General features: G+C 41.1%; 1 protein-coding gene across 1 annotated transcript in view; it reads right to left on the bottom strand.

Moving 5' to 3' along the window:
- Positions 1-755: 755 nt before the first annotated feature.
- EFNB2 (ephrin B2) overlaps positions 756-27,619 on the bottom strand; it is a 48,575-nt gene continuing 21,711 nt past the window's right edge. The window contains exons 2-5 of the mRNA XM_084879975.1: positions 24,775-25,058; positions 7,412-7,504; positions 6,566-6,679; positions 756-4,600 (exon numbers count right to left, since the gene is read on the bottom strand). Of these exons, the coding sequence (XP_084736101.1) occupies positions 4,206-4,600; positions 6,566-6,679; positions 7,412-7,504; positions 24,775-25,058 (886 nt within the window). The 3' untranslated portion in view covers positions 756-4,205. The remainder of the gene's footprint in view (positions 4,601-6,565; positions 6,680-7,411; positions 7,505-24,774; positions 25,059-27,619) is intronic.

Genomic DNA, 27,619 nt, shown 5'->3' with positions numbered 1-27,619 from the left:
GGAAGGGTTAGCCTGAAATAGTACAGAGATCTGAGCATTTTTCCCCAACTAGCAGCTGCCAGCGGGTGATGGAGCCGTCCCCTGAGGGGACCAGACCAGTCTTTGCACCTCCAAGCCCACAAGAGAACCTCCACATTGTCAGAGCGCCAGCCACCTCGGTCACCTTCCCCAAAAGGCCAGCCTCGAAATGAGGTGAACTTCACCGCTGGCCTCAACCCAGGATCACAAAACACGCTTTTATCAGCATTACAATTTCACAAAGAACCCTTGACGTTTTCCTTCCTCTGGGGTTAGTCCCTGAAGAAGAATGAAGCTGCCGATAGCAAACTGCTTTGCTTGAATGGAAACTAGATCAGCGCGGACTCAACGCTGAGATAACAAGAGTGTGTTTCCCTCTCACAGTTCTCTTTGTGGGTCACCGGGCAGCCAGTGTGGCCCAGGTGAAACTCGAGCTAGTTTCTGTTTCGGAAGACTAGGACTTTATAAAACTTTATGGCAAAACAACGCTTGTAAAGTGTGCGTTCAGTCATTTTGGGGGGAGACCAATGGGCTCATGGCTCATGGCACTCCCATTGTGTGCACGGCCTGCTTTAAAAATGGGCAAACAGAAATGCCACGGGCAGAAAGCCCCGGGTAACTGCCATCACAGAGAAAGGGAAGGTGGTAAATTAAAATAACAAACAAACAAACAAGCAAGCAAGCAAAAAGAAAGGAAAAATGAAAAGAAGAAAAGGAAAATACTACGTTGAAAGCGCTTTTTCCATAGGAAAAAAATATTTTATTTTTTTAAGAACAAATTCGGTTTGAAACAGACGTGGAACGTGACTCACGGATCTCATTGTCTGGGGGCTAACTGCGATGTGGAACTAAAGCGGACTGAAAACCTAGGACAGGCTATGAAAATAAAACAAAGGAAGAAAAAAATATTTATAACTCAAGCATAATACTGTGTTACTTACAAATTGGACAACGAAATTTTAAATAAATATTCATGGTACATAATTACGGCACAAATATGCAGCAATTTGGCAACCTTTTATACCATTTTTTTTCCTCATTACAGTGCAAAGGGGAATGACACTGCCGTTTAACAAGCTGTAGCTAAATACATTGCAAAATTCAGATTTTATACAAAACATCTTGCTTAGACTTTATAAAAAACCAACATTGCTCTATGTACACAATCTGGGTAAGAAAAGCCATTTCTGTCTTGTTTGCATGTGTATTTTTTTATTAAAAAGGTGAATAAGGCTACTGATACACCCCAAATCCATATACAGTAAAATCTGGACCTATATACAGCATCTTCACTTAAACATTATGGTGCAAATTCCAAAGTCAGGTGACTACGGATGATAATACAAGCAAGGCATTTACAGTAACTTTCCAAAGCTGAACCAACTTCAAACAAAGGGACAGTTGGTAGATTGTCATATTCTGCACCAGACACAAAACAGACGCACAGAACACTTTTCAATTGGTCGCAGGTAACTCTTCATCAATTTATCTGATTTTTCACAGTTTAGCATATAACCAAAATGTAGCCAACTGATGATACACACATTTGATTCCATTACAATCAGACTATTTCCCATGTTCCCCCTTCTTGCCCCTCTCCCCCATACTAAAGGTAATTTTTGATGGCTTACAAGAAAATCTTGTATGAATGCACATAAAGGAGAAGGTTGGGGTGATGGAAAGAATTACATATGTACTGTGGCTGGTCACCATGGCAACCTTCCACAGAAATATGATATAGATATATATAATATATATTGCAGATATATATTATACATATATGTACACATGTATACCACACACCCACTCATACATAACACACACGCACTTTGGACCAACATCATTTTCAGGTTCAGGAAATAAGAGAAGAATAATTTCTGTTGCAACTCATTTTTTTTTTTTGCAGGTAATTCACTGGAGGTTCGAGAACCTTAAAATGCTGTTGCTACTTTTCTTTCCCCCTCCAATTCAGAAAGCAAAGTGTTACCATAGAAACAGGACTATGTTAAAGATGTCTATTTTGCATAGCACATAAAATAGTAGATTTCCTGTTTACTCCTTTTGTTTCCCAAAAGGGAGGGGAGGGGGGGGGTAGAAGGAGGGAGGAGGGAGCTAAAGCCAAACTTTTCGGCTGAAACCTCCCCGCTGGATGTGACCTGGTGGATTCTAGTGAACACTTCAGCCATAAGGCAAGGGAAAACACAACACAGAAAATAAATGCCGGAACATCTTGTCATTGTTAAATATATGATGCAGTAACATCGATTTCCTGGTATTCGGGGCTTGCACTTCCTAGTCTACAGTTACGTGAGACGCCTTCAGAGGACTTGGTTATTTTTGTATTTGCTCCCATTATTGTTATTTTTGGAGTGATGTTGTTTTTCCCAGAAGTAGCTGTCCAATTTTTTTTTTCTTCTTTTTCTTTTGTAAAGCACTGAGCATCGGGACCACTTAATTGCCACAAGTGAATTTCACATCTTCTGGTGTACATGGTGTGCAATCTTAAAATATATATTAGTAAAAAATCTTTCACTTTATATCCCTTGTGTTCTATACACCTATTATAAATACATCCTATCCTCCTTCCCCCCCCTCCTCGATATCATAATTTATTTCCGTCTTAAGGACTCTAAGAGGTTTGCCATATGTGCTTCACCTTGACCCAGAGCACCTGCACTCGGCCTTGCTCAGTACCTACGCCGCGGTCCCCGCAGCCCGGACAGCACCGCCATAAACCAAAGTGTTGTAAGGCTCGATCGGGGAGGAGGGGCGGGGAAGGGGGCACTGGGGGGGGGGGGACAGGGGGGATCTGACTACCTTTTACATGAGAATCCTTTAATAATGTTAATGATGATGGACTTACAGCCTGTTTGACCTTTGGCTTTTCCACGTCTAGGTCAGATTTGGCTCTCTGCTCTTCTCCTAAATGCTTTCCCTGTGTTTAATAAAATGTGATAAGTATAGCAGCTGAATCTGCTTTAAACATCATCCAAAGCAGACGGACTTTTCCTACAGCCTCGGAGCTGTACGTCTTATTGCCAGTACCACAACAGTCCTGCGGGATCTCTCCCCTCGCCCCGCCTCCCCCCTCCCTCTCCACGCCTGTTCCTCTCCCAACAATGACCCTTTGTTCCACCCAGAGGAGAGGGACTCTTCTTTTCCTGCAAGTTGCCATTTGATAAGAGTGAATGCCTTCCAATGCACCCCTCATCCACTGTGTGCGTGTGTTGTTGTGTCTCCTACTCGCCTCTTAAAATCTCAGTGAAACCAAAGTGCTGTGCTACCTAATGGGGTCGCCCCGCCCCACACCCTCTCCCAACTTTCCGTGTCAGAGGCAGTAGCATTGACCTGTGTTTGCAGGCAGCCCTTTTCCTCCTTCCACCCTCTCCCACCGACTCCTAGCCTTCCTGGCTGGCAGCCTGGCGTCTGGCTGGAAGGCTCCTCCTCCTCAGCAAACACAATTTCTAGAAATGTATCCTATTATGATCTACTCGACTGGAGCTGTTTGTTGCAAATGGATGGAGTAGGAGAGACCCCGTTCATGTTCCATTCGTGATGCAGAACGCGGCGGGAGGGGACGATCCCATGGGAAGTACGGCAGAGCCCTGGATAACGGGAATGTGCAACCGTGTGAGGCCTGCGAGCTAGCGCTCTGCTCTCTGCAAGCCCCACGGAGCCCGAGGTCTGTGTGGCACGTCGGGGGGCACACCCCCGAGGCAGCAGATGGCGTTTCCAGGCGTGTGTGTGGCATCCCGGGGCATCCACACCTTAGGATGCTCCAGGGCTCTCTCTCTCTCTCGTGTCCACCCGCCACGGTCTTCCCTTGGCTGCGGTGCAGGCCTGCGTGACCGCGGCACATGGCTTCGAGGAAGGACAAGGGGGCGAGGCGAGCGCCGGTCCCTTCTGCACAGTCTTCCAGCTGCTGCTGGGGAGCGAACATCTGGCCTCCCCGCGGCCCGAAACGCTACAGACTAGGTAAGCTTGTCCAACTCAACGGGGGGGCCCTTCGGAGAAGGAGGGTCCCCCTCCGCCACCCCTCGCTGTGCTTCATTCAGTCCACTGGAGCGAGACACAAGGGGTCGGCCGCGCCCCCGCGGGCGGGCGGTCGGTCGGTCGGTCGGGCGGTCGGCAGCGGGACAGTCCGTTTCCTCCGGGGGAAAAAGCGAAGGCACCGCCGCGGCCGCGGCTCAGACCTTGTAGTAAATGTTCGCGGGGCTCTGGGGCGGCATCTCCTGGACGATGTACACGGGGTGCCCGTAGTCCCCGCTGACCTTCTCGTAGTGCGGGCAGAAGACGCTGTCCGCAGTCCGCAGCGGGATGATAATGTCACTGGGCTCCGAGCCGTTGTTGTTGCCGCCGCTGCCGCGCTTCGGGGTGGCCAGCGTGCTGAGCGACAGCGCGGCCGCGTGCTGCGGCGAGTGCTTGCGGTGCCGCCGCCGGTACTTGAGCAGCAGCACCACCAGCGTGATGATGATGACGATGAAGATGATGCATCCTGACGCGATCCCCGCGAATAAGGCCACTTCGGAACCGAGGAGGTTGTTCCCCGAATGCCCGGCGCTGTTGCCGTCGGTGCTGGAACCTGCAAGGGGTGGAGGCGAGTACAATGGTTAGCGCTGCCGCCCAGAAAGCCCACCGCGCTGCTGCTCCTAGGAAATGTGGAAATGAAGCAGCAGGGCCGAAGTTTTATTTTTTTTATTGTTTTTAAAAATATTTTATTGATTGTTTAAAAATATATTTTATTGATTTCTTATAGAGAGGAAGAGAGGGATAGAAAGCTAGAAACATCGATGAGAGAGAAACATCGACCAGCTGCCTTCTGCACACCCTCTACCAGGGATATGCCCGCAACCAACGTACATGCACATGCCCATGACCAGAATCGAACCTGGGACCTTTCAGTCCACAGATCGACGCTCTATTCTCTGAGCCAAACTGGTTTTGGCCTTTATTGATTTTTTTACAGAGAAGAAGGGAGAGGCATAGAGAGTTAGAAACATCGATGAGAGAGAAACATTGATCAGCTGCCTCTTGCATACCCCCCTACTGGGGATGTGCCTGCAACCAAGGTACATGCCCTTGACTGGAATCGAACCCGGGACCTTTCAGTCCCAAGGCTGACACTCTTTCCACTGAGCCAAACTGGCTTGGGCAGGGCAGAAGTTTGAAAGGGCGGCGAGACTTTGACAAACCAATTACCTCGGCTGATAGCTAAACGGAAAAGGCAGAAGTGAGCCATCGAGGTGAAAGGAGATGTGACTCGAGGTCGGATTTTCATGCTGCTCTCAAATCGCATCGTCTCCTTTTCATACATCATCATCCATCCGCCCGCCTGGATGGGCCCTGACAGCCAGCCCTTGATCTCGCTTCATGCCTGAACCCACATCAGCCAGCCTGCGGCCACAGCAGGGGGAGCAAAGGAAGTGGCCGAGGCGCTAGCTTGTCCGTGTCTGCTGCCCACGCTGCACCGTCTGCTTTCCTCTAGGAAAGGTGCGTGGGTTCCTGGGAAGCCAGCAGCCTGCCTTCTCCAGAGAAGCCCTGCCTGCTGGCAGAGCGGGCGCAGGCAGCCACGGCGGTGATGGGGCCTGGGAAAATGTTCAACTCCTAACTCGTTTGTATTATTTGATTTACACTTAAAATATATTTGGAAGGCAGCAGAAACGCTCATGCTGAAACAGACTGCCAACCCAAATGTTAAGCACTAAAAAACTGCCTGGCATCATTATATTACCCATTTATCAGTTTGTCACAAAAATTTGACACATCTTGTCACTGGAAGTTAGAAATAACAACTTCCCTCCTTGACGCTTGGAAAGAGAGGGAATATTGCTACAGATGCTAAATTCACACGACTACCAACCAGGCGTACGGATCCCTAATACAAAACTGCTGAGGTCTGCTCAACCACTTCCATATAAAAAAAAACAACTCTTTAGCATGGTAACAAATACATAGCTGTTTGTTCAGATTGTTAAGAAAATGACGTTAAATGACAGCCAGTTTTATCTGGTATTGTAAACTTTTGCCAGGGATCTGTTTAATATTTTATATTACACTATGTTAAAAAAAAAAAAAAGTTTTTATTTTTTCTTTTTTTTCTTTTATGATAAGCACCTGAAAAACACAGCATTGTGTAATATTTTAAGATGTTACCATCTAAAATGTAGAAGAGGATCAGTCAGGCTCTTTGTGGATTAGATATAATTAGGTGAGGGATTAGAACATTAATTATATATACATTAGCATCGGCTTTAAGCTGGTGTTGCAACCAGCACAACAAAGTGTCAGCCAATGAAAATGACTTCGTTCTGAGAAAATAGCGCTAATAATTGGCACTTACAGCTGATGAATTCCACTCTTCCGACTGGAGGACTTTTGCAGGAATGAATTATGTTGCTCTTACTGAGCAATTACCCACAGCTAACTGAGAGCAAAGATGACTGACTTCAGTAACTACGAGTTAGTCCTACTGGTGTAGAAGTACTTCGACTCTTGGGATACGAGGCGTGTGATGCACACAGACTACACGCACAGTCATGCTGCTTACCTGGATTTGGTTTGACAAAGGGACTTGTTGTTGAGCTTCTTCCATTTGTACCAGCTTCTAGGTCTGGGCGTCTCGTTGGATCATTATGCCTGGTTGACCCAGCAGAACTGGCATCTACATGAAAAACAAATGATTACTTACCGCACAGACATCTGATAAAGATCTAGCTTTAGGATCTGGATATATATCTCAAGAGGCATGAATAGCAAATGAACATAAGATTCTTTATGCAAAGGACTATGAGATACAAGAATATAATGTTCCTTTTAAAACACAAACGGTTATACTAGTTATTTCGGAGGTTTAGATTGTGAGGCCATCTGTGGAAACTATAGGGATTCTTGCATTTGGCAGGCAGAGCATTGCAGATGACATTTCAATTTAACTGAGCGAGTTGATTGACTACTATACCCATTTCTAATTAGAAGAGTAATTCTTTCTGCACAATAGGTTATCTATACGTGAAAAGGCTAAAACAAACAATCGTCTTCTGTAGTCAAGATGCAGAAATGGGCAAAACTGCAGAGACTTAGTTTTCTTTCTGGATATTTTAATTTCGAACCATAGAGGTGTTTTGCTTTTGAGAAGACAAATATCCATACACGTATATGGCAATAGAACATTCTACCTGGCTGCCCTTCGCTTTTATTTCCAATAATAAAGAAATCTGTGACAGTGACTTGAGGAAATCTCAGTGGCTCAAGTTACAGAGAAAAGTTTGCTTTCAAAACTAAATGGAAGAGTGACTGAAGGTGAGTGTGAGCAATACTGGTGCCACACTAGCTGGGGGGTGGGGGGCGCGCAACCAGATTACAGTGGCTTCATGAAGCAGCAGATGGTCTTTACCTTGTCCAACTTTCATGAGGATCTTCATGGCTCTTGTCTGGCACACCCCTCCCTCCTGGTTATCCAGGCCCTCCAAAGACCCATTTGATGTAGCTGATTGAAAATAAAATGGACAAAACAAAAAAATAAAGAAAAATCAGGAAATCAATAAGCCAACTTTACATGAACATGAAATGTCTGAAAACAATTTGAAAAATAAGAATTCACCCTTAGTCATAAAGTTTTCTGAAAGTATGAGATGCTGAAGGTTGAAAATAAAAATAAAAACCAAAGAAAGAAAAATGGATACTGTCAACACTGCTGCATGTAGGCTATCTGGTTTCAGATTTACTTAAAGCACTTTCTCCTTCCTCCATGATCGAGTGGTTTCGTTACGGGTACACACAGATAAAAGGCACAGCATCTTCCAAAAGGCTTACTGACTATTTCGGGGTCAGACTCAAAAGAGCAAAGTAGTCACTACGGTAATTTCAAAACGTGGTAATCATCGCACAACACCTGCTTCCTCTACTACAGATTTCCTGCTTCAAGAACAATTAGCTTGATGCGCCCTGTTTGTCAAGCATCCAAGTTCTGTAAACACAAAAAGATTCCCACACCCCCTTTTTCTTTCCACAGCCCTCCTCGAGCTTAAAAAAGTACTGTATATGTACTAGAAGTCAGCTTTTCTTATTCTGAGGCCTGTCCCTCCTCATTTTGTAAGTCAACTACAAAGAACGAGTGTGTTGTTATTACGGATGTCAACCTTGGTCCAAGATTCAACCACGCTCCCAGTGTTGGGCAACTGTGGATGGAGAGAGGGGGTCCCCCACACATCCCACTGCTCTGCTTGGTACTGTGGCAAAGCAGGATATCAGCCACGGGTTCTAGCACCCACTCATCTCGTTCCCATTCTGTTTCAAGAGGAACAGGAGGAGGAGGGACAAGAACATCTGACCACTTTCAGAATTTCTTTTTCAACCATCCATGCTCTATCCCACTTGGACACATTCTTGTTCTGTCCTCTTAGGACGGTGAGTTCTCTGAATTGCTTTGAAACCGAAGCTGTCAAAGGATAGGCTGCCAGGTACTTTGCTGAGGAACAGGATTTAAATTACAGGTCAAGTTCCAGGAGAGAAAAGAAGCTAGACATTTTCATTCCTCCAAAGTTCAAGGGGCAAGGAACAGAAGTGTTTCATAATACACTTCTGCAATGGAAATCGTTCTCTACTTTGATTATCAAAGTGTTCTTTACCAACAGTATGCATTTAAAGGCACAGAAAAAGGGACAGACTTCCTGGTAAAAAAAATAAGCCCAAAAGACATTTTTTTTTTTTTTTTTTAAATAGGCTGCTTGTTTTCCAAACGGTGGGTGGGCCAGCAAACAAATTCTGGGTCCGTGTATAGTAATATGCATGTCGTGGATAATTACATGAACTGGAAAATAAGACACGTAATTTACTTGCCTCTGTATTCTTGAGTGATTTTCCTTAAAAACAATGGCTACCTCTTGGTATGTATAAATATCTCTTTGCTTATCTGAGTGTTTCCTTAACGCTCTCAGTCTCACAATCATATCTCGCTCTTCTGCTATTGCTGATTCTGAGTTTCTCTTGGGAAACTGGGCAAAAGTTGCCATAATAACTTTAGGGGGTAGGAAGTAGACAGTGGCCTCTTTGCAGATTGTTAAGAAAAATGTGTGGCAACAAAACTAAAATAAATACTAAAAATTAAGAATTATGAATCTAAAGAAATCATCTCTTCCCACCCCATTTCTTCATTTTTCTCTTTCCCCAATCCCTTCTCCAAATCTGTGCCTAAATTTCAAAGTACCCTTTTCTCTTAAAGAACTAGAATAGTATAGGTATCTATGAGCAGGCACTATTTCTGAATAAATATAGAGCAGTGGTATAGATTTTTTTCTTAATTATTTAGATCCTTCTCATAAATTAAAATATGTTTTCATACAGAAAGAAATTATAAAACTAATGTCTCTTTTCTGGCTGCTGGGTTTACTTAGTTCAAGTGAAATCTCTGTTTTCAAATTCATACACACAGAAATGCACCCATAGGCAAATGTACCCAACTCAAAGATAAATGACTTTTTCTTATTTAACACCAAGCTGGCAAGTGATAAAAAATAGGAGTGGAAGGGTGCTGTACAGAAAAAAAAAAAAAAAAAAAAAAAAAAAAAAAAAAAAAATATATATATATATATATATATATATATATATAAATATATAGATTTATTTTATTTTTATTATATATATATTATTTATTTATTTATTTATTTATTTATTTATTTATTTATTTATTTATTTATTTTTTACAGAGAGGAAGGGAGAGAGATAGAGAGTTAGAAACATTGATGAGAGAGAGTCATCGACCAGCTGCCTCTTGCACACCCCCTACTGGGGATATGCCCACAACCAAGGTACATGCCCTTGACTGGAATCGAACACGGGACCCTTCAGTCCGCAGGCTGACACTCTATCCACTGAGCCAAACCGGTTTCAGCAATATAGATTTATTTTAACCTTGAGAAGGATAGGTCAAAGATTTAGGTCTCAAAGAAAAAAAAAAAAACAACAACAAATGAACAGCAGAAAGGGTAAGACACGGCAGGGCACAGAAAAGTCACTGGCAAATACAATTAAAACGACATCTGCAAAGGTAGCAATCACTGGAAGCACAAGAGATGCCCATAATTGGAGTGACCTTTCCTTTAGATTTTATTTGTAGCTCAATGCCTTTCCTCAGAACCAAAGACTTTGTGCAGAGCTCCCTTGGGCCTACCCAAAATGATGTCCAGAGAACCCCCAAACATAAAGAACACTGAAAGTATTCAAAATTCAATTGTGATCTAGAATTTAACACCCACAGACTATGAGATGGTAGGAAGAACATTGTGAGAGTGAAACTGCATTGCACCCTGAACAACTGACATTTTGTGTGTCCCTCGTTGAGAAAGAAGCCTCTAAGCCCTGGTATTGCAATGAGGGGGACCCATGGATGCTACCCTGGCAGAGGTCTTACACAACTGAAGCTACTGCTGATGGAGGAGGGTGGGGGTAAGAGAGGAGGCTGGGGCCGAGGGGGAGAGCTGGCCAAGAGGCACAACATGGTGAGTGAGGGCAGTTTTTCTCCAACATTCTGATTCATTCCCCTTTATGTCAACTTGGACGTTGCAAAGGTAACTGGAAGACATTGAAAAATTCATTACTAATGTTAAAACAGCATGGGAACACTTGGCTATTTAAAAAAAGAGCTAACTTTTAACATACAGTTAGATATTCCGCCATGAAAATATTTTTGCCCTAGTGCTGACCGGTTTGGCTCAATGGATAGAGCGTCAGCCTGTGGACTGAAGGGTCCCAGGTTCAATTCCGGGTCAAGGGCATATACCTTGGTTGCTGCGGACACATCCCCAGTAGAGGGTGTGCAGGAGGCAGCTGATCAATGTTTCTCTCTCATCGAGATTTCTAACTCTCTATCCCTCTCCCTTCCTCTCTGTAAAAAATCAATAAAATATTTTTTTTTTTAAAAAGAAAATATTTTTTGTCCTAAATTAGGAATGACCTAAACTGTCACAGAAAACCCTGCTTTAAGATGTTACTACCAACTGAAATTTCAGCGGGTGAACTTTATAGCAAGCATAAAATAATTCAGAATAACCTCAACTTATTTTATGTTGGATACCACAGTCAAAATTGACCTATCTCCTCTCTACTACTTCCTCATGGGGCAGGGCAAGAGGGCGTGGTTCTCATTCAAGGGGTTTCCCTGCCCCCACCCTGAGAAACTGCAGAGCCCAGTGGCCTGCCCTGATTGTGCCCGTTGGCTGGCAGAGAATGCTGCAATAAAGCCACAAGCCTCATTGTCTGCTTCCTCCTGCAACAGCCAGTTACCAAGAAGCTTTAAAAGGTTGAGTGGCTGACTTTGAGAAACAACAAGAAACTGCTTATGCGTGGGAATAAAATCTATTTCCATTTCAGAGGAAATGGAATTATTTTTATTGCAATTATTTTTATTATTGATTGGAATGTATGGGGGGGGGGTTAACATAAAGAAAGTAAAAATAAACTGTTACCTCATTCTACATTGTTTTTCTCTGAATCTCTCTACAAGCATTATCTAATCCCACCGTAATCAGAAGTACTAAATGGATAAAATTGCACTGAATCATTTGGAGACAGAAAAATAACATTGTTATACCTAAGCTTTTTAGGGCCCAGACATTTTTTTCCCCCCTTGGCCCAGGGGGGGGGGGGAAGAAAAGACTTTATAAAATTAAAAATTACTAGAAAAGTTTCTCCATGCAGTTAGCAAATCGGTTTAATAAAAATACATGGGCATTTTATAGCCTGCTTTTAAAAGCTTTTGCTTCGGGGATCTAATTGCATGGACTGAGTACACTGAAAGCCTTATATTGTTCCCCCAGGGCCTGGTTTTCAGTGGGTGGAGATCATTGCTCAGCAAAAAAAAAGTACCCTGAGTTCACACTGCCTAAAAGTCTTCTTCGTGTTTTAAAACTACACAGCCAACGTCTGTGGTTTCCCCTCAATTTGCACATGAACTTATCTGCAGTTCCTGCTCCCTGGGAATAGTATACTGGTTATCTGAGTAGAAAAACAGAGCACCAGCGAGCAAGGCAGACTGAAAGGGCAAGAATATTTCTGGCTGTGTTTTTCAGAGTGTGACCAGGGAGAGGAAGCAATATTGCACTTAAAACATGTCTTCATTAGGCTGTTATTGCTCTGCACCCAGGAGGCTGAGCTGCTGCACTGGGTCTTGGCTGTTTTTCAGTCCATCGTATCCGAAGCGCTGTGTTAATCAGATAGAGAATTCTACTGCTGGATTGGTGCTGATATATGGGTCGCATTCACAAAAAGGTTAGAAATGAGGGCAGCACACAAAAATCCTACAGAATCATAGCTTCACTATGAAGGAAAATTCTTAGGTTATAATGGAAAGCATGAATCATCAACGTATGCTAATGCTTTGGAGAATATTCCTAACTACTCTAAAATGTAGCTTATTGCCATGGGGCTGGGTGGGGTGGGGAGATGGGTGGACACTCAAAAGCAAATATTTTTTATTAATTTCACCAAAGAAGTCCACCAAAAAGAGAAAGAGAGAGAGAGAGAGAGAGAGAGAGAGAGAGAGAGGGAATATGTATAACAGGGTCAGGAAAATCTGAGTTCAGTTTTCTAGCAAGAATTAAAACCTTATCTTTCTATAAAGCTTACACATGACATAGTCTCTCTTATTTAAATATGAAACAAACAGCATTGTATGAGCATTCTCACTATCACCCTCTTTGGCCTTACTATCTTTTCTAACATGGCATCCATCCTATGCTGGCCCTGCTGACTTTGATTTCTTAGACCAGCCTCCCTACACACTAGTCTCCTTCAGCTCAACACAGTCTTCTGAAAACCAGAAGCCTATTACCTGGCAAACATAGGAACTAAAAGAAGCAGAATCAAGTGAGGAAGATGGAAAGTAAAGCCAAGACATTAAAATAAACATGGCACAGAGACTAGCCTACTGTTTTTCCTCTACCAGGGTGTCTAAAAGAAAAGGAAAAAAAAAATGGAAATGAGATATGTAAGTTGAAAAACAAGGAGGCTGATAAAACTATAATTACTTAATGCCAACATACAACCCAGGAAGCTAAGCTCTGTCTACTTAACACCCCGACATCAGTTCAAATTCAAATGTGTGATGCAAATTCAAAATATGTTCTAAAGAAACAGAGATCTCATTTCTATAGCTCAAATGAAGGCAGTTTAATGCCTTGGGTACCACGGTTCTGCTTTCTGATACCAAATTAAAGGGGGGAAATCAATCTCAGCTGGAAACAATAACATTCACTGAGTGCTCAAAGGTAAACACTTTACAGAAATTAATAAAATTATTATACAGAAACATCTGTATTGTGTGCCAAAAGAAGATTCACTTTTTCTAACTTAGCCCTCCCCTTTTTTTAAAATATATTTTATTTATTTTTTACAGAGAGGAAGGAAGAGAGATAGAGAGAGCTAGAAACATCGATGAGAGAGAAACATTGACCAGCTGCCTCCTGCACACCTCCTACTGGGGATGTGCCCGAAACCAAGGTACATGCCCTTGACCAGAATCGAACCTGGGACCTTTCAGTCTTCAGGCTGACACTCTATCCACTGAGCCAAACCGGTTTCGGCAACTTAGCCCCCTTTTTGTGTTTTACTTTGTTGGATTTACTGTGGAAGAAATGAGGTATACACCACCATGACTTTCCAACAGCCCTGTTATTTTTGCTTGGCATATTATTAAAAAAAAAAAAAAAAAAAAAAAAAAAAAAAAAAAGCTCCACATTCTTTCAAATAACATGGCAGTTTATCCCATAATGCCTGCTCTTAGGATAAAAGTTTTATGAATACTTCTTAAATGGCCTCACAGAAGAAAAACACAAAGGCACATATTTTCAAAAGAAACTGTATATCCACAAAAGCTTTTTTTTTTTCCTTTTTAAATTCTCCACTTAATGAGATAGCTCTCAAGTGGCATTTGATTACCTGATTTTAGTGTGTGGGGAATGGTTTCCAGGTAAAACACTGGATAAGCCACTAGTGATGTAGGCTGTGTGGGTTTCTCACCCAAGGAAACCATGTCCCAGTGTGAGAGGAAGAATTATTTAAATGGAAACCACATCGCCATGGTTGTGCTTGGCAATTTTAAAGCAATAAATCAGGCATTAAGAAGTAATAACTATCTCAGCACCAGTGACTTCCATACAACACAATTACTTATGTTTCTCCATTACACAGAACAATTTGGGGGAAAAACGAATTTAAAAATGAAGTCACAATTTAGGCCTTCCCTCTTGGATTCCAGTATTAAAATATGACTAAAGATGCCAGGTATTGAGTGTAAGTGGATGGTCTTAATAAAATGGTATAATTTTATTTCCACAATTTCAAATGTTCACCATGAATGATAGGATTAGGATGTTATATTGACAGCTCAGAAAAAACGAGTTTTTAAAAAATGTAACAGCCTTAAAACAGCTTCGTAAACTGTCTTCTTGTGTTCACTGAAAGATTTAATGACATATATTACTTTGCCGTTTTACATTACTTTTTCGGGAAAACAAGAGACAGATGGGAAAATGTGCCACTCTCATGGCATAATAGTTTAGATAGACGTGATTTTATTTGCTTTGACAATATAGACACCAATGGTAAGTCCAAAGGTACCAATGTAATATATATTCTTATAGCTCATCTCTCATACATCAGATGAGACTTGGACATTGAGGGTCAACCTACTGAGAGAATAGTAACAACATAAAGTAATAAATACCACATTTAGAACATTAAGAAATTCTGCCATAGCTTGCTCATAAATTTTTTTCTATCCTCATCAATATATTTATTGATTTTAGAGAGTAGAAGGGAGAAAGAAAGAGAGAGAGAGAGACATCAATGTGAGGGAGAAACATTGATTGGTTGCCTCTTGTATGAGTTCCAATCAGGACCAAACCCACAACCTAGGTATATTCCCTGACTGGGAATTAAACCTGGGACCCTTAGGTGTATGGGATGATGCTCCAACCAACTGAGCCACACTGTCCAGTATACTCATACAATCTTTTCACTATTAAAAACTATACAGCCGAAACCGGTTTGGCTCAGTGGTAGAGCATCGGTCTGCGGACTGAAAGGTCCCGGGTTCGATTCCGGTCAAGGGCATGTACGTTGGCTGTGGACACATCCCCGGTGGGCACATCCCCACAGGAGGCGGCTGGTCAATGTCTCTCTCTCATCAATGTTTCTGGCTCTCTATCTCTTTCCCTTTCTCTCTGTAAAAATCAATAAAATATATTAAAATAAGTCCTAAAAAAACTATTTAAAAAAAAAAACTGTATACAAAGATCAAGTGATGATCATTGAAAATATGAAGACACACAGTTATCTTCAATAATTAGTTCTGAAAAGTCACTAAGATTCCATACCATCCAAGTGAAAAAGATGGGACGAGAAGCAGTGAATGTGTACATATGTGTATGTGTGTGAGTGTAAGTGTATGCACACCTCGGGGGAATAGATCACTGAAAAAAAATACCCACCAAGTATTAACACTTTGGTGAGAAAGATCAAATAGTCCTGGTGATAAATTACATGCCCTCTACCTTTTCTATGAGAGGCCTGATTAAATACATGAGATCATTTCTGAGTGGTTTACTTTATTTCCCCTTAAAATATTGCTGGCAATAAATGTAGTCTTGATTTTTAATGAATTCCGTTGAGGAAAAAAAAAAAAAAACATCACTTGCTAAGTCTAAGTTTTTATTGCTAAAAAATGATAATGATTTTTTGCAGGTGGAATCTCTCATTAGATTAAAAAAAAAAATTCAACATGAGTCCATTAAAAAAGAAAAGCTTTTCATCTAACATGCTTTAGGGGAGTTTGTCTTATCATCACAGTGATTCAGACAAAAATTAACATCATGAGAATGTGATAATCAACAATAAAAGAATAATTAGTTTTATACATAAAAGTGAACCTTACCACTGGCCAAAACCTACTAAAAAAGAGAAATTGTGTTTTAAAAATAGGTGCCCAGATGACCGCTTCAATATAATAACCACACTCACATTTGAAAAAAGAGAATGATGTAAGAGTTCTAAAGATAAAACATAATTCCCTATTGTCTCTATTAGTTTAATTTTAAGTATTCAGATTTTTTAAAAATGAAACTTTCCGGTCAAGAGATACGGATACTCTCCCATGAAAATATTCTGACACATGAAGAAGCATGTGTCTGAGTGAGTGATTCTTTCTAGCACACGCTCTCTTGCTCACTCCCTGACCTGTCTTTGTGGAGCTATGGAAATGTCTAGATAGCAAAGGGCCCGAGTAAAAAAGTTCCTGGTGGGGAGCGGTGCCCATCACGCAACCCTCTTGCTCATTCTGCGGTCACTAATTGCATGCAATGATATTAATGACCCCGGAATCGCCAGACCCCAGCACTGAAGTGGAAAACATCCATCTGAGGCCGAGCACCGCGCTGGTTGCTGGGACGTCACCAGTGACTGAATTAATGTTTGCTGACAGCTGAGAACACAACACTGCAGATGAGAAAAATATGCCACTCTGGTGGCATAATAGTTTGGATGGGCATGATTTTATTTGCGTTGACCATCGAGACACCAGGGGTAACCCCAATAAAGGGCCCTGTCTGAATCTGCCCTACACATGAACCTTATTTTGTTCGGGGTGACGTGCTCTGTCCTCTAAGAATCCAGAGCAATTTTCCACACGTTTGTTTCAATAAAGGAATACCTTCATCTCCTGGTTTAATATCAGGGACAGTGAAACAAGGCTACCTCACTAATGCAAAGAACCACTTGCTAAGCACAGCTATCTTTTAGCAACACTCAGCTGGCTCCTCTGCGCAGTGATCAGTTATGCAACTGACAGAGGTTCTGCCAATCCATCTATCCATCCATCCACCCATCCACCCACCCATCCACCCACCTGCAGCACCAGTACCTAGTCTCTTAATCCCTCTACTTTGAGAGATCTTTATTTGTATAATTTCACTATTTAGCAACTTTTTATTGAGGGCCTTAAAGTGCTTGGTGACATTAAAAAAAAAAAAATAGGATAGTCTTATTGAAGAAACTTAATCGGTAGCAGATCTAAAAAGGAAAGAAAATTCAGAAGATCTAACAAATTGCTATTATAACCAACTTGTCCCAATGGCCCTGTTTTTTTCCTACTGCTCTGTTCTTCATTCAACTTTAGGGCATATGATTGAAATTAGTTATTATTGAGGTTAGTTCCACAGTGTAGGGCAGGGCATTGGGCCCAGCATGTTTGATAGAATCATTGAGTTCGTTAGGTATTCATATCACACGAGAGTCTTTGCTATTGCTATAGATGTGTTATGAGTGTATAGGCATATACTAGTGCTCTTTCCTGCACTGTATTTGCGATGTGACATATACAAATACTATCTTCCCTCTCGCTGTGCATACATTCATATGTGTAGTGACACAGGGAAGTGTCACATGAATGACATCGATCTAAGGGTCTGACAGCCCTGGTTTGAGTTCTGGCTCTGACACTTCACGGCTGTGTGAACTGTTCTAAACAACTCACACTTTCGAAGTTTCGGTTTTCTCTCAGTGATAAAAATTTCTCCGTCACTTGTGTTTCCCAAGACTTCAAAGGGACACAGAGTATGTGAGGCCACAACACGTCCCCCGGAGTGAGCAAACACCCAGCCTGAGACTTCAGAATGTCAGGAACAAATGTGTGACTCTTAAGGACAATATAAATAAGGTTTTTCAAAGTAATCTTTTCTGTGTGTGTGTCTGTCTATGCCTCTTGGCTATTTCCTAAAGTGGTTTATTTTGCTTTAAATTTTGATCATCGTGATGAATATTTAAAGGCTATTAAGAAAGAAACTTGTTCCCTCTCATGCTTGTACTAAGTCTCTGCTATTGTTCAATTATTTAAAAGTCTAAGTGAACCTTTAAAAAGCTATAAATACAGGTGCTACAGATATTAAGATGTACTTTGTGAAATAGTAAAGGCAGTTTTATTCTGAGCAATTCCTAAATAATTTCTTTTTTTCTCCCTTAAGTAATCTCCTTCATTTCTCACCTGCTCTTGCTTTGCTCTTATTCTGCACAAGGCATTGGTTTCTCCCATTGCTTTGAGAATCAGGGTCACCTTATTCTTTCGCTGGCTATTTGGGAATTAGAAATAGTGCTCAGAGGACTCTTTCTGTCTACCTCTAAATGAGATAAGCTGTCACTACTGCCTGGTGAGGCCATGGACCATGAACAGCCTCACTCTACAACAGCCTTCTCCGCCTAAACCCTGAGGGAGCTGGGATAAATATCCCAATGGCCATGACTCCGTCAGACCCAAGTGCCACTAGTCTCTCAGCACAGTCTCCAGTTAAGCAAATCCAAGGCTTCATTCCCTAAGTGCAAAGAACTCTCTGTTCATATTAAATTCACCAAGGAGTCTTATTCAGAGACTGGGAGAGCCTTCTTTGCAGTCAGAAAAAGATTTCACATGTTTAAAAAATAATAGAAACAACGCTTCTAATTATCATACTAATGAAATGATGTACTTTCCCTTCCCGGCTAGTCTGGGTGACAACGCAACTCTGACACATTTCTTTTCTAGAAGAACCTTTATACTACATTAGGATGCTGCTGAAATTATCAATAAAAACACAGCACTGCCTTTGTGGAGCAGGGAACCGAGAAAACGCCTGGCAAATGGTTAAAGGCACGTGGAGGAAATGATTAGACAACTGGACGACTCCCTCCCGGTGCATCTCCCTTGGGTCTTACAGAGGATGTGCTCCCATGCCTGGGCCATTCCACCAACTAAACCACACATAAATGTATGTTTCCCGGCAAGGGAAGCCCAAGGACAAAGGAACTTTTATAACACTCTCGGAAGGCAAAGAGGGAACATCTTATAATTAAACTCTGCAGCATTCCTGAAACTTGTAAACTTTCTGGAGTTTCATGTTATGGATGGCTTTCAAATAAATGGTACTTTCTGATCGCATCTTCCCCACCCTTAGCTTGCAGAACAGCATAGGTTTGTCTGGCCTTCCGTCTCACACATCCTCCCGCACTCCAAAGAGACCCTTAATCATCTGCATTTGGTGCCAACCATGGAGGTAAGCACTTTACGCATATGACCCTCTGTTTAAACACACATCATCCTGAGAAGGAAGGTTCCGTTATCCCCAGTTTACAGATGAAGAGTTGAGGCAGAGACGGATAAGTTACTTTTTGAGGGGCATTCAAGAAGTCAGGTCTGTCCACCCCCAGACTCTCAACTGCTATGTTAATCATGTGTATGTGATTCCCCCAAACACCAAACATTCTGATGAACATCCTATCACAAAGATGACAGTTACAGGTTAAAAACAAAAAGGTGTTAAAATGCTTGAATTCAGCAATTATATGCAAGGCATCAAACATAAATCCTCACCCCAAAGTCAGAGGACGTAAGTGACAAACTGATGTATCCATATCACTAAACTTAATGGAAATGTAGTTTTTGTTACATTTATCATAGAAATAATAAATCAACGAAAGCATATAATCACTTCACAGACACCACATATCCCATATAACAAAAGGCTAATATGCAAATTGACCGAACGGGGGAGCAACTGGTTGCTAGGACTCGCAATGACCATCAGGGGGCAGATACTCAATGCAGGAGCTGCCCCCTGGTGGTCAGTGCACTCCCACAGGGGCAGTGCCACTCAGCCAGAAGCCGGGCTCAGGGCAGGGTGGTGGCGGAAGCCTCTCCTGCCTCCGTAGCAGTGCTAAGGATGTGGCTTAGGATTAGGCCCTGGGAACAGGCCTAAGCCATCAGTTGGACATGCCCCGAGGGCTCCTGGACTGTGAGAGGGCGCAGGCCGGGCTGAGGTACACTCCACCCCGAATGTCCAAATTGCATGCACCGGGCATCTAGTTCTTATATATTCTTCAAAAAAGCTAGGTATGAAAGAATATTTGAAAGCTCCCACAACTATTTTAACTATTTTCCTGGGGAAAACACAGTACATCCAGTATATTTTAGTGTCATTTGCCCCCCCTACTCCCCAAATACAAGTAAATAAAATAAAAATACAGAAATGAAATCTGTTCCTCTGTTTTGATTCTTTAAAAAAAATAGTGTTTCATCGTATTTGTGTGCAAGTGTTTTAATTTATTTTGCAATTTTGTTTAGCAGTGGAGTTTATGCCTAAAAATAGCAAAGCTGACTGTGGAGACTTCCCATTTTATATTCTCTGATTAAAAAAAAAAAATGCTTTGGAGAACTAAGCCAACGAAGGGCCGAAGAATGGTGACTCATTCTAACTCATCCAGTATTTCTCAGGGAAGAATTTCCCAAGGCACGGAAAGTGAGGGATGGCTTTCGGAAGGATGACTGTGAGCATGGCAGGGTGTACCTTCGAGAACAACTTTTAATGGAAGCGATCAGACAATTTCCCACAAATCCATGTCTTGGCTACGGATTTGAAGTAAAATAACACAAAAGCCACATAAGCTAAACTGGGAGGTGCTCTGAGCATGTAGTGTTCTTTTTTCTAACAACTCTGCCCTGGCCACTGTTTCCTGACACAGTGTTCATCCAATGACACTCATTTTTGTCTGTCTTCTGACTCACATAATTTTGTAGTGTGATGAAAACCTCTTCGTAGCTATTTTAGGAGATTTTGTGCAAAGGCTGGTTAACCCACAGAACCTTCCTAAGGTTGGATGTTGCAAAGGGCCAACACACCAAAACTGTTGACTCATTCGCCTCTATCACCTCTAAAAAGAAATTATAAACCAGGCACCAAGAGTTTACAAGAAAACTTTAAGACAAAAATTTGGATGAAGACTGAGAACAGTTAGAAATGCTTTCCTAGTATTAACTGAAGCATTTACTAAGACAGAACTGCCCTTGACAACAGGCAACTTCAGAGATAGTTATTTCATAAACTTTTTTTAAACTTTAAAGACATAATAAAAGTTAACTATAGGGTACATAAAATGCTTACTATGCTTTTAAGGTAATTAAGAATCTGAATGCAGTATAAAATGGGGCTTTTTCAGACCAAATGACCTTAGCATCCCTACCTTGGGATCATTTAAGATTAAGAGATTTTATTATGCAAATTAGGCCTGAGGCTAATTAGAGAAATAGGTCACTTGAAAAAGTTAATTCTAAACATTCAGAAAACCTGCATATATCATTTTGCCACATGTCAAAGCAAATAACCAGCTATGAGGAGAATTAATGAGGATTCATAGCATTTTGTCATGTGATGAATATATACTCAGTAGTCTTAAAATACACTTCCAATTAAAAATTAATATTTGCTTCTGAAACTCAAAAGTATAGTGCCTGTATTTTAAATCTGGTAATACTACACATCAAATTAAACATCTTTAAGTAATTTACAGCAGATCCTGTCTATTTCAATGGGATAAAAGCTACACTAACAAGAGTTCCTATATTGGATGCGTATGTCCAATCATAGTTGGGAACTGGAGACTTCCATCACTAGCCAGAACTACAACAACAGCCGTTTCTAGAGAAGAAATTAAAATTCAAAGAAATAAAGCTACATTCTTATTAAGCTCAGGCAGCAGGACTAGAACCCATATCCCCAGGCCCAGTGTTCCTGGAATCAGGAGATCTAGGGCACCAATTCAGTCCATTAGCAATTTAGACTATACCCTTGCAGGGTAATGAAGTACTGCACATAACTATTAATTCTCTTCTTTCTCGCCATGGAAAGAAAGCAACACACAATATTGATGATTTCCATACTGATGATGAAAATCATATTGATTTTCTTAGTTATGAAGGTGCTAAGTAGACACTAACATCTGAAATTAAGCACATGCAGCATATATTGTAGCAACTCAAAAACACCAGTATTATTTATTGACTATCTCAAAATAAATCGATGATTTGAAGTATTAAATATATACTTGTAAATTTTAAGTTTTTTTCTCCTGCTACCTAGTATAGTACTATTTTAATTAGAATGTGACTATGAGAGAGAGAGAGAAAAAGAGAGAGAGAGAGAGAAAGAGAGAGAGAGAGAGAGAGAGAGAGAGAGAGAGAGAGAGAGAGAGAGAGAGAAATATTAAGATTGTTTGATGTGAGCCCAACTGGCATGGCTCAGTGGTTGAGCACTGACCTATAAATCAGGTCAAAGTTCGATTCCCGGTGGTTGGGGCACATTCCTGGGTTGCTGGCTCCATCCCCAGTGGGGTCATGCAGGAGGCAGCCAATAAATGACACTCTCTCATCATTAATGTTTCTATCTCTCCCTCTCCCTTCCTCTCTGAAATCAATAAATATATATGTATATTTTTAGAAGATTGCTTGATGTGGAAAGTAGTCACTTTTTCAAATCTCTTTATTTTCTTGATGCCTTGGGATTCTTGAAGAAGCAAAAATGTTCACATTAACTTTTTAAACTATTTTAGAATGTGTTCTTCTCATCATTATTTCTTTCCCATGGAAAGCTGTGTGTCAGTGAGCTTTGCTGTAGGCTGGGTGACAAGTCGGTTTCTGCACTTTCCCCACTTCTGTAAGGTCGTCCTATGTCTGTGCCCTGGCGGAAGCCTTTCAGCTTCTCTGTGGAGAGTCTGCGTGGACTTCCCCAGTCTGAGCTCCGGGCCCTCACCCAGCCCAGTGACAACCACCCAACCAGCCACATTCAAACCGCCTCTCATTGTTCCAACCTTGAAATGCTCAACTCTATTTTAAGAACAATTCCTTTATCCCTGGCTTTTGCACTTTAAATCAGAACTCTACGGAGAGTTCTGGGGGCCAGCAGAGCTCAGCTACCCACAATGAATCTAATAACGAGTTTTTTGAGAGAAGAAAAATAAGAAATGTCATCATTGTGCAGATTAGTATCATAATTAATTACAAAGTAAACCGAGGTTCTAAATACAAACCTGTCACGTGTTGATAAGTCATTTATTATTAAATGCTCACATTTAAACAACCAAAAGATGTTGCTTGTTTAGTATTTATATTTATTTCCTGCATATTCAGACTCAAGGCTAACCCCATGGTTGCTGAAATCCCACTTCCACTCCCTGGGAACTTAGAAATGAAAAGCCGTCTTCATGAAGTCATAGACTAAAGTGCATGGAGGAGAGAATCCGGGTCTGTTGACGGGTCTGCAAGGAAGAGCCAATCCGTGGGCTTGGGCTGCAGGTACAGCTCCAATGACAACATCTAACACCACAGGAACATCTGATACTCTACAGCATCTGCTCTTCAGGTCTCCCTGCACCACCTCCATTTTCTTTCTTTCTTCCACCCTAGCTGGGGGAATTAACCTTCTTAATGAACTCATCTGAAGTCATTTTCAGTTCCCTATAAATGGTATGCCAAACATTAGTGTCCTTGGTAAAATCTTACTTAGTAAATTGTCTTTAAAAAAAAAAGCCACTAGGCTTACAAAAGCTTAAGGTTTCCATTTATTCTACCTAATAACTATTTTAGAATCTCAAAGATGTCTCTATTATTTTGTACACTTTGCCACCCAATCTACTTGCTTCATCCCTTAGAATGCTTTTATTTTCATTTTACAATAATTATTTCTTTAAATATATAATTCACCACTTTTCCTTTTTGTGTGTTTTTGTTACTTATTCTCGCTCAGCCACTCTCTGTGTATCAGGTTCACCTACAAATAGGTTTTCAGTCTCTGTGGCACTTAAGGTTTACAGCAAAGGATAATAAGAGAATTGGATGGCTATGACCACTTTTGTTTTAATTGCAAATGTAGTAAAAAAAATATTACATTATTGAGCACTAAGTCACTATTCAGTGAATTATTGACCCTGAGCTTTAAAAAGAGCAGCTAATAGGCTGAGAAAGCAGAGTTTTAACCTGGTCACCAAGAGATGGGAGGGTGCAGCCACTGGAGAGCAGTTAAGTGCTCCTCCCTAAGGAACTGAGACTATGGTAATAGATAAGTGAGCAAAATTTTAAACCAAAGAAATTAAGAAAAAAATTATTTCATTGCTTGAGTGACGTGAAGAGCTGTCTCAATCACCCAGTCTGCACTGACAAAGCCCAGGCCCTAGAATGACCTGGCTTTGTGCTAGGATGGAGTTTGCCTGAGTAGTCATGTGCTCCAGGGGATGCACTATGTGACTTCACAGCCTCATGATTAGACAGCAGTTCAGATATGACTCAAAGGGTACATGAAATACGTTCCTAATGCGATGTATCAAATGTCCAGATAGATTTTTAAAAAGTAATTGGTTGAGCAACCCCCACTAAATCTGCTTTTGACGTGCCCAGGCACAACTGTGGTTTGTCTGTAACACCCATCTTTTGAACCTATATGCTCTATCTCACTGATGCCTACATGAGGAAAGGGTACCCTTATTACTGTTGAATCCCTAGTACTAAGGCACAGTTTCTGACACAGAGGAAATACAAATGAGTGAGTGAATGGATAGATGGATGAATTGATGAAAAGAAATGTCACAGCACAAGAGTTACCCAACAAAAATCTCACCAATGGTCCTTAAAAATGCTTTTGTTAGTAGAGATGCTGAGTATATTCATATATATATATATATATATTCATTTATTTCAATGCTATAAAAACTCTAGATTTTTTTCTCTTTAGGTATTTATATTTAATGAGTACTATTAGTATAGGGTCCCACATTCAATTAAGGTTTCTTTCCCAAAAATGGATTATCACCAAATATTTGCCACAATAAATACTTTTAAGGAAGCAAAACTTGATACAAACCTATTTAGCTTATCCTAATTTCTATAAAATAAATAAAGAGAATTATACTTACATATAATGTAATAATCTTTGTTCTTCTGAAATTCTAGACCCCAAAGGTTAGGACTGAATTCTTGAAACTTGATAGTGAATTTTACATCTTGGTCTGGTCTGGCACAGTTGAGGAGAGGGGTATTTTCCTTTTTAATAGTGCATCTGTCTGCTTGGTCTTTATCAACCATATAAACTTTATAATATTCATACTGGCCAATAGTTTTAGAGTCCATTTTGGGGCAAATAATATCCAATTTGTCTCCTATCTGTGGGTATAGTACCAGTCCTTGTCCAGGTAGAAATCTAAAAGCATAAAAAAAACAACAACATTGAGTTGACAAATGTTAACATATTAATAATTATCACAAAATAGCCAGACAACACCAATAACTCCAAACTACAATTTTATAAATTCAAACTTTTATTTACTAAAAGTATCTTAGTTCAGATCAGCCTGGGATGAATGTATTTAGGAATTAAACTTTAAAGAAAAGAAAAGGCCGAAATCGGTTTGGCTCAGTGGATAGAGCGTCGGTCCGCGGACTGAAAGTCCCAGTTCGATTCCAGTCAAGGGCATGTTCATTGGTTGCGGGCACATCCCCAGTGGGGGATGTGCAGGAGGCAGCTGATCGATGTTTCTCTCTCATCGATGTTTCTAGCTCTCTATCCATCTCCCTTCCTCTCTGTGAAAAATCAATAAAAATATTTTAAAAAGAAAAAGAAAAGAAAGAACTACTCTCCTTACTCAACACCAGTGGTTTTCATCCTTTTTCATATCATGGCACACACAAACTAATTATTAAAACTCGATGGCACACCAAAAAATATATTTTTTTGCCGATCCAACTCAAAAAATGGCATAATTTTGATTCATTCATACCAGATGGCTATTGTTGTGTTGGCTGCTGTCACTTTTCACCTGATAATCCAAGGGAAAAGAGTCAGTGCCTCTGACTAAATAGTCAGCTACTGCATGTTTTTTTTAATTCTTGTAGCACATCAGCGGGCCTCTTGCGACACCCTGGTTGAAAATCGCTGCCCTGCGCAACGGGACCAATCAGCCTGCTGACGTTTCTTTGCTACCCCCTCACTTTCATAGCTCAGTACTCCTTTGTGTAACGTTACAATAACTTTTCCTGCGGGTGAGTCAGCCCTCCCCACCTGTTTGTTATTTTTTAACCATTGGCAGCTTTCGTTTATTGGGCATGCCACAGAAAGATGGCATCAGCGCCAGCGAACAGTGGGCGCACTAATACTTTGTTGTCTTGTTAAGTTTCCATTGGCTGTTGATGTTAATTAACAGACAAGTTTCATCAAGAATGTTTCAAATTACTTATCATAATTAGTCAGTCACTGATCAAACAATGGGTTTTTTATGGCAGCGAACAAAAGAAATGTCTTACAAACCCATAAAAGATAACTAGAAATAATTAGTTGTGGTATTGATTCAGCTGCAAGATGAAGAGTCCCTGACTTGCAAGGACAGCAGCTACTGTCCTTGCTCCACCAACCCTTTCTTCCCTTCCCTGGAGATGTATTTGCTCCAATTAATTCTTAGAAGCAAAGCTTTAGAACTAAGACAACTGATACAATATCCCCTCCATGCTTACAGCTAAAAGCGTCCCTCCCTCCCCTGCCTCTTTCTTGCTAGCCGTGCTGCTGAAAGATCGCTCTTAATGGGGAGTTTCTCTGAGAACTGAAACAAGAGCTTCCTAATGAACATCCTTCTACAAGTGCTAACACCAACAACACACTTAGAGATCCCAGCTCTTTCCTCTGTGTGCAGCCAAGCCTTCAGGCTCATTAAAATATTAAAGCCCAAGAACAAAGCATCATGTCTGAATCCTGCCAATCCGACCCTTTATTTAACCAGGGAAGCCCACCAGCCATAACAATGAATGGGCTGTCATGCAATGAGAAAGCCAGGATGGCGGGGCACCCTGGATGTCAAATCCGAACCGAGGAAACAGGTTATGATGTATCCTAATGAATGGTATTAATTTTCTGAAAATTACATGAGGGTGGTTATGAAGCATCACAGGACATAACAGAAATTACATTACAGATTTATATTAAAAACCAATACTCTGTTATGGCAGGGAAAATGCATGTTGCTGACAGTGGTTTGTCATCTTCCTTGGGAGCGCTACTTTACAATCCTGAAGAGAGAGAAGTACCCCCCACCATCACCACACTTTATTTTTGTTATTAAGCTTTTTTAGCCAGGATATATGACATTTATTCATTAACAAAAAGAAAACGAAAGAACGAAAGGAAGGGAGGAAGGGAAGGAGAGCAAAAATCACCTAACGTAATACCCAAATGAGTATTTTTTTAAATCACAATGACGAATTTCATACAAACATGTGTGCATACGTGAAGAATTCTCTAGAACTTTGGACAAATGAAGATTACCAGTGAGTAAGAGTCTGTCTTTGATCTTCTTGACCACTTTCCCAGTTTCCGGGGGAGATGCTTTGGAAATTCAACTCCAAAGGACCCAAGGACTCCTGGGTATTCCCCCAACCTCCTGAGTGCCAGTGTGGACTCTCTAGGCAAGTCCATCTTTGTGAATAAGAAAACAAAGACTCTAGGTTCTGGTGGTGGGATGGAATCAGACTGTCTGCGGAAAAGGCTTTTTAGCCTTCACACTTGTCCCTTATAGGGCTTCTGATATGTTGCTGGCAATCACTACCGATGAAATCATGTGAGCCTTATCTCACTCACCTGCGTGACTCATCCCTTTTCTCAGTTTTATCCTTTAACCTTCTTAGGAAACCTTCACTGCATCCAAAGACCAGAAGCAAATTCCTGCCTGGGGTTCCCACCTCACTTCAAATATTTTCTACCCTAAATCTTCTCTT

Source organism: Pipistrellus hanaki (assembly GCF_964339955.1).
Source record: "Pipistrellus hanaki genome assembly, chromosome: 3".
Taxonomy (NCBI): Eukaryota; Metazoa; Chordata; class Mammalia; order Chiroptera; family Vespertilionidae; genus Pipistrellus; species Pipistrellus hanaki.
The sequence above is the reverse complement of the archived record's forward strand: the minus strand, read 5'-3'. Positions and strand labels throughout refer to the sequence as shown.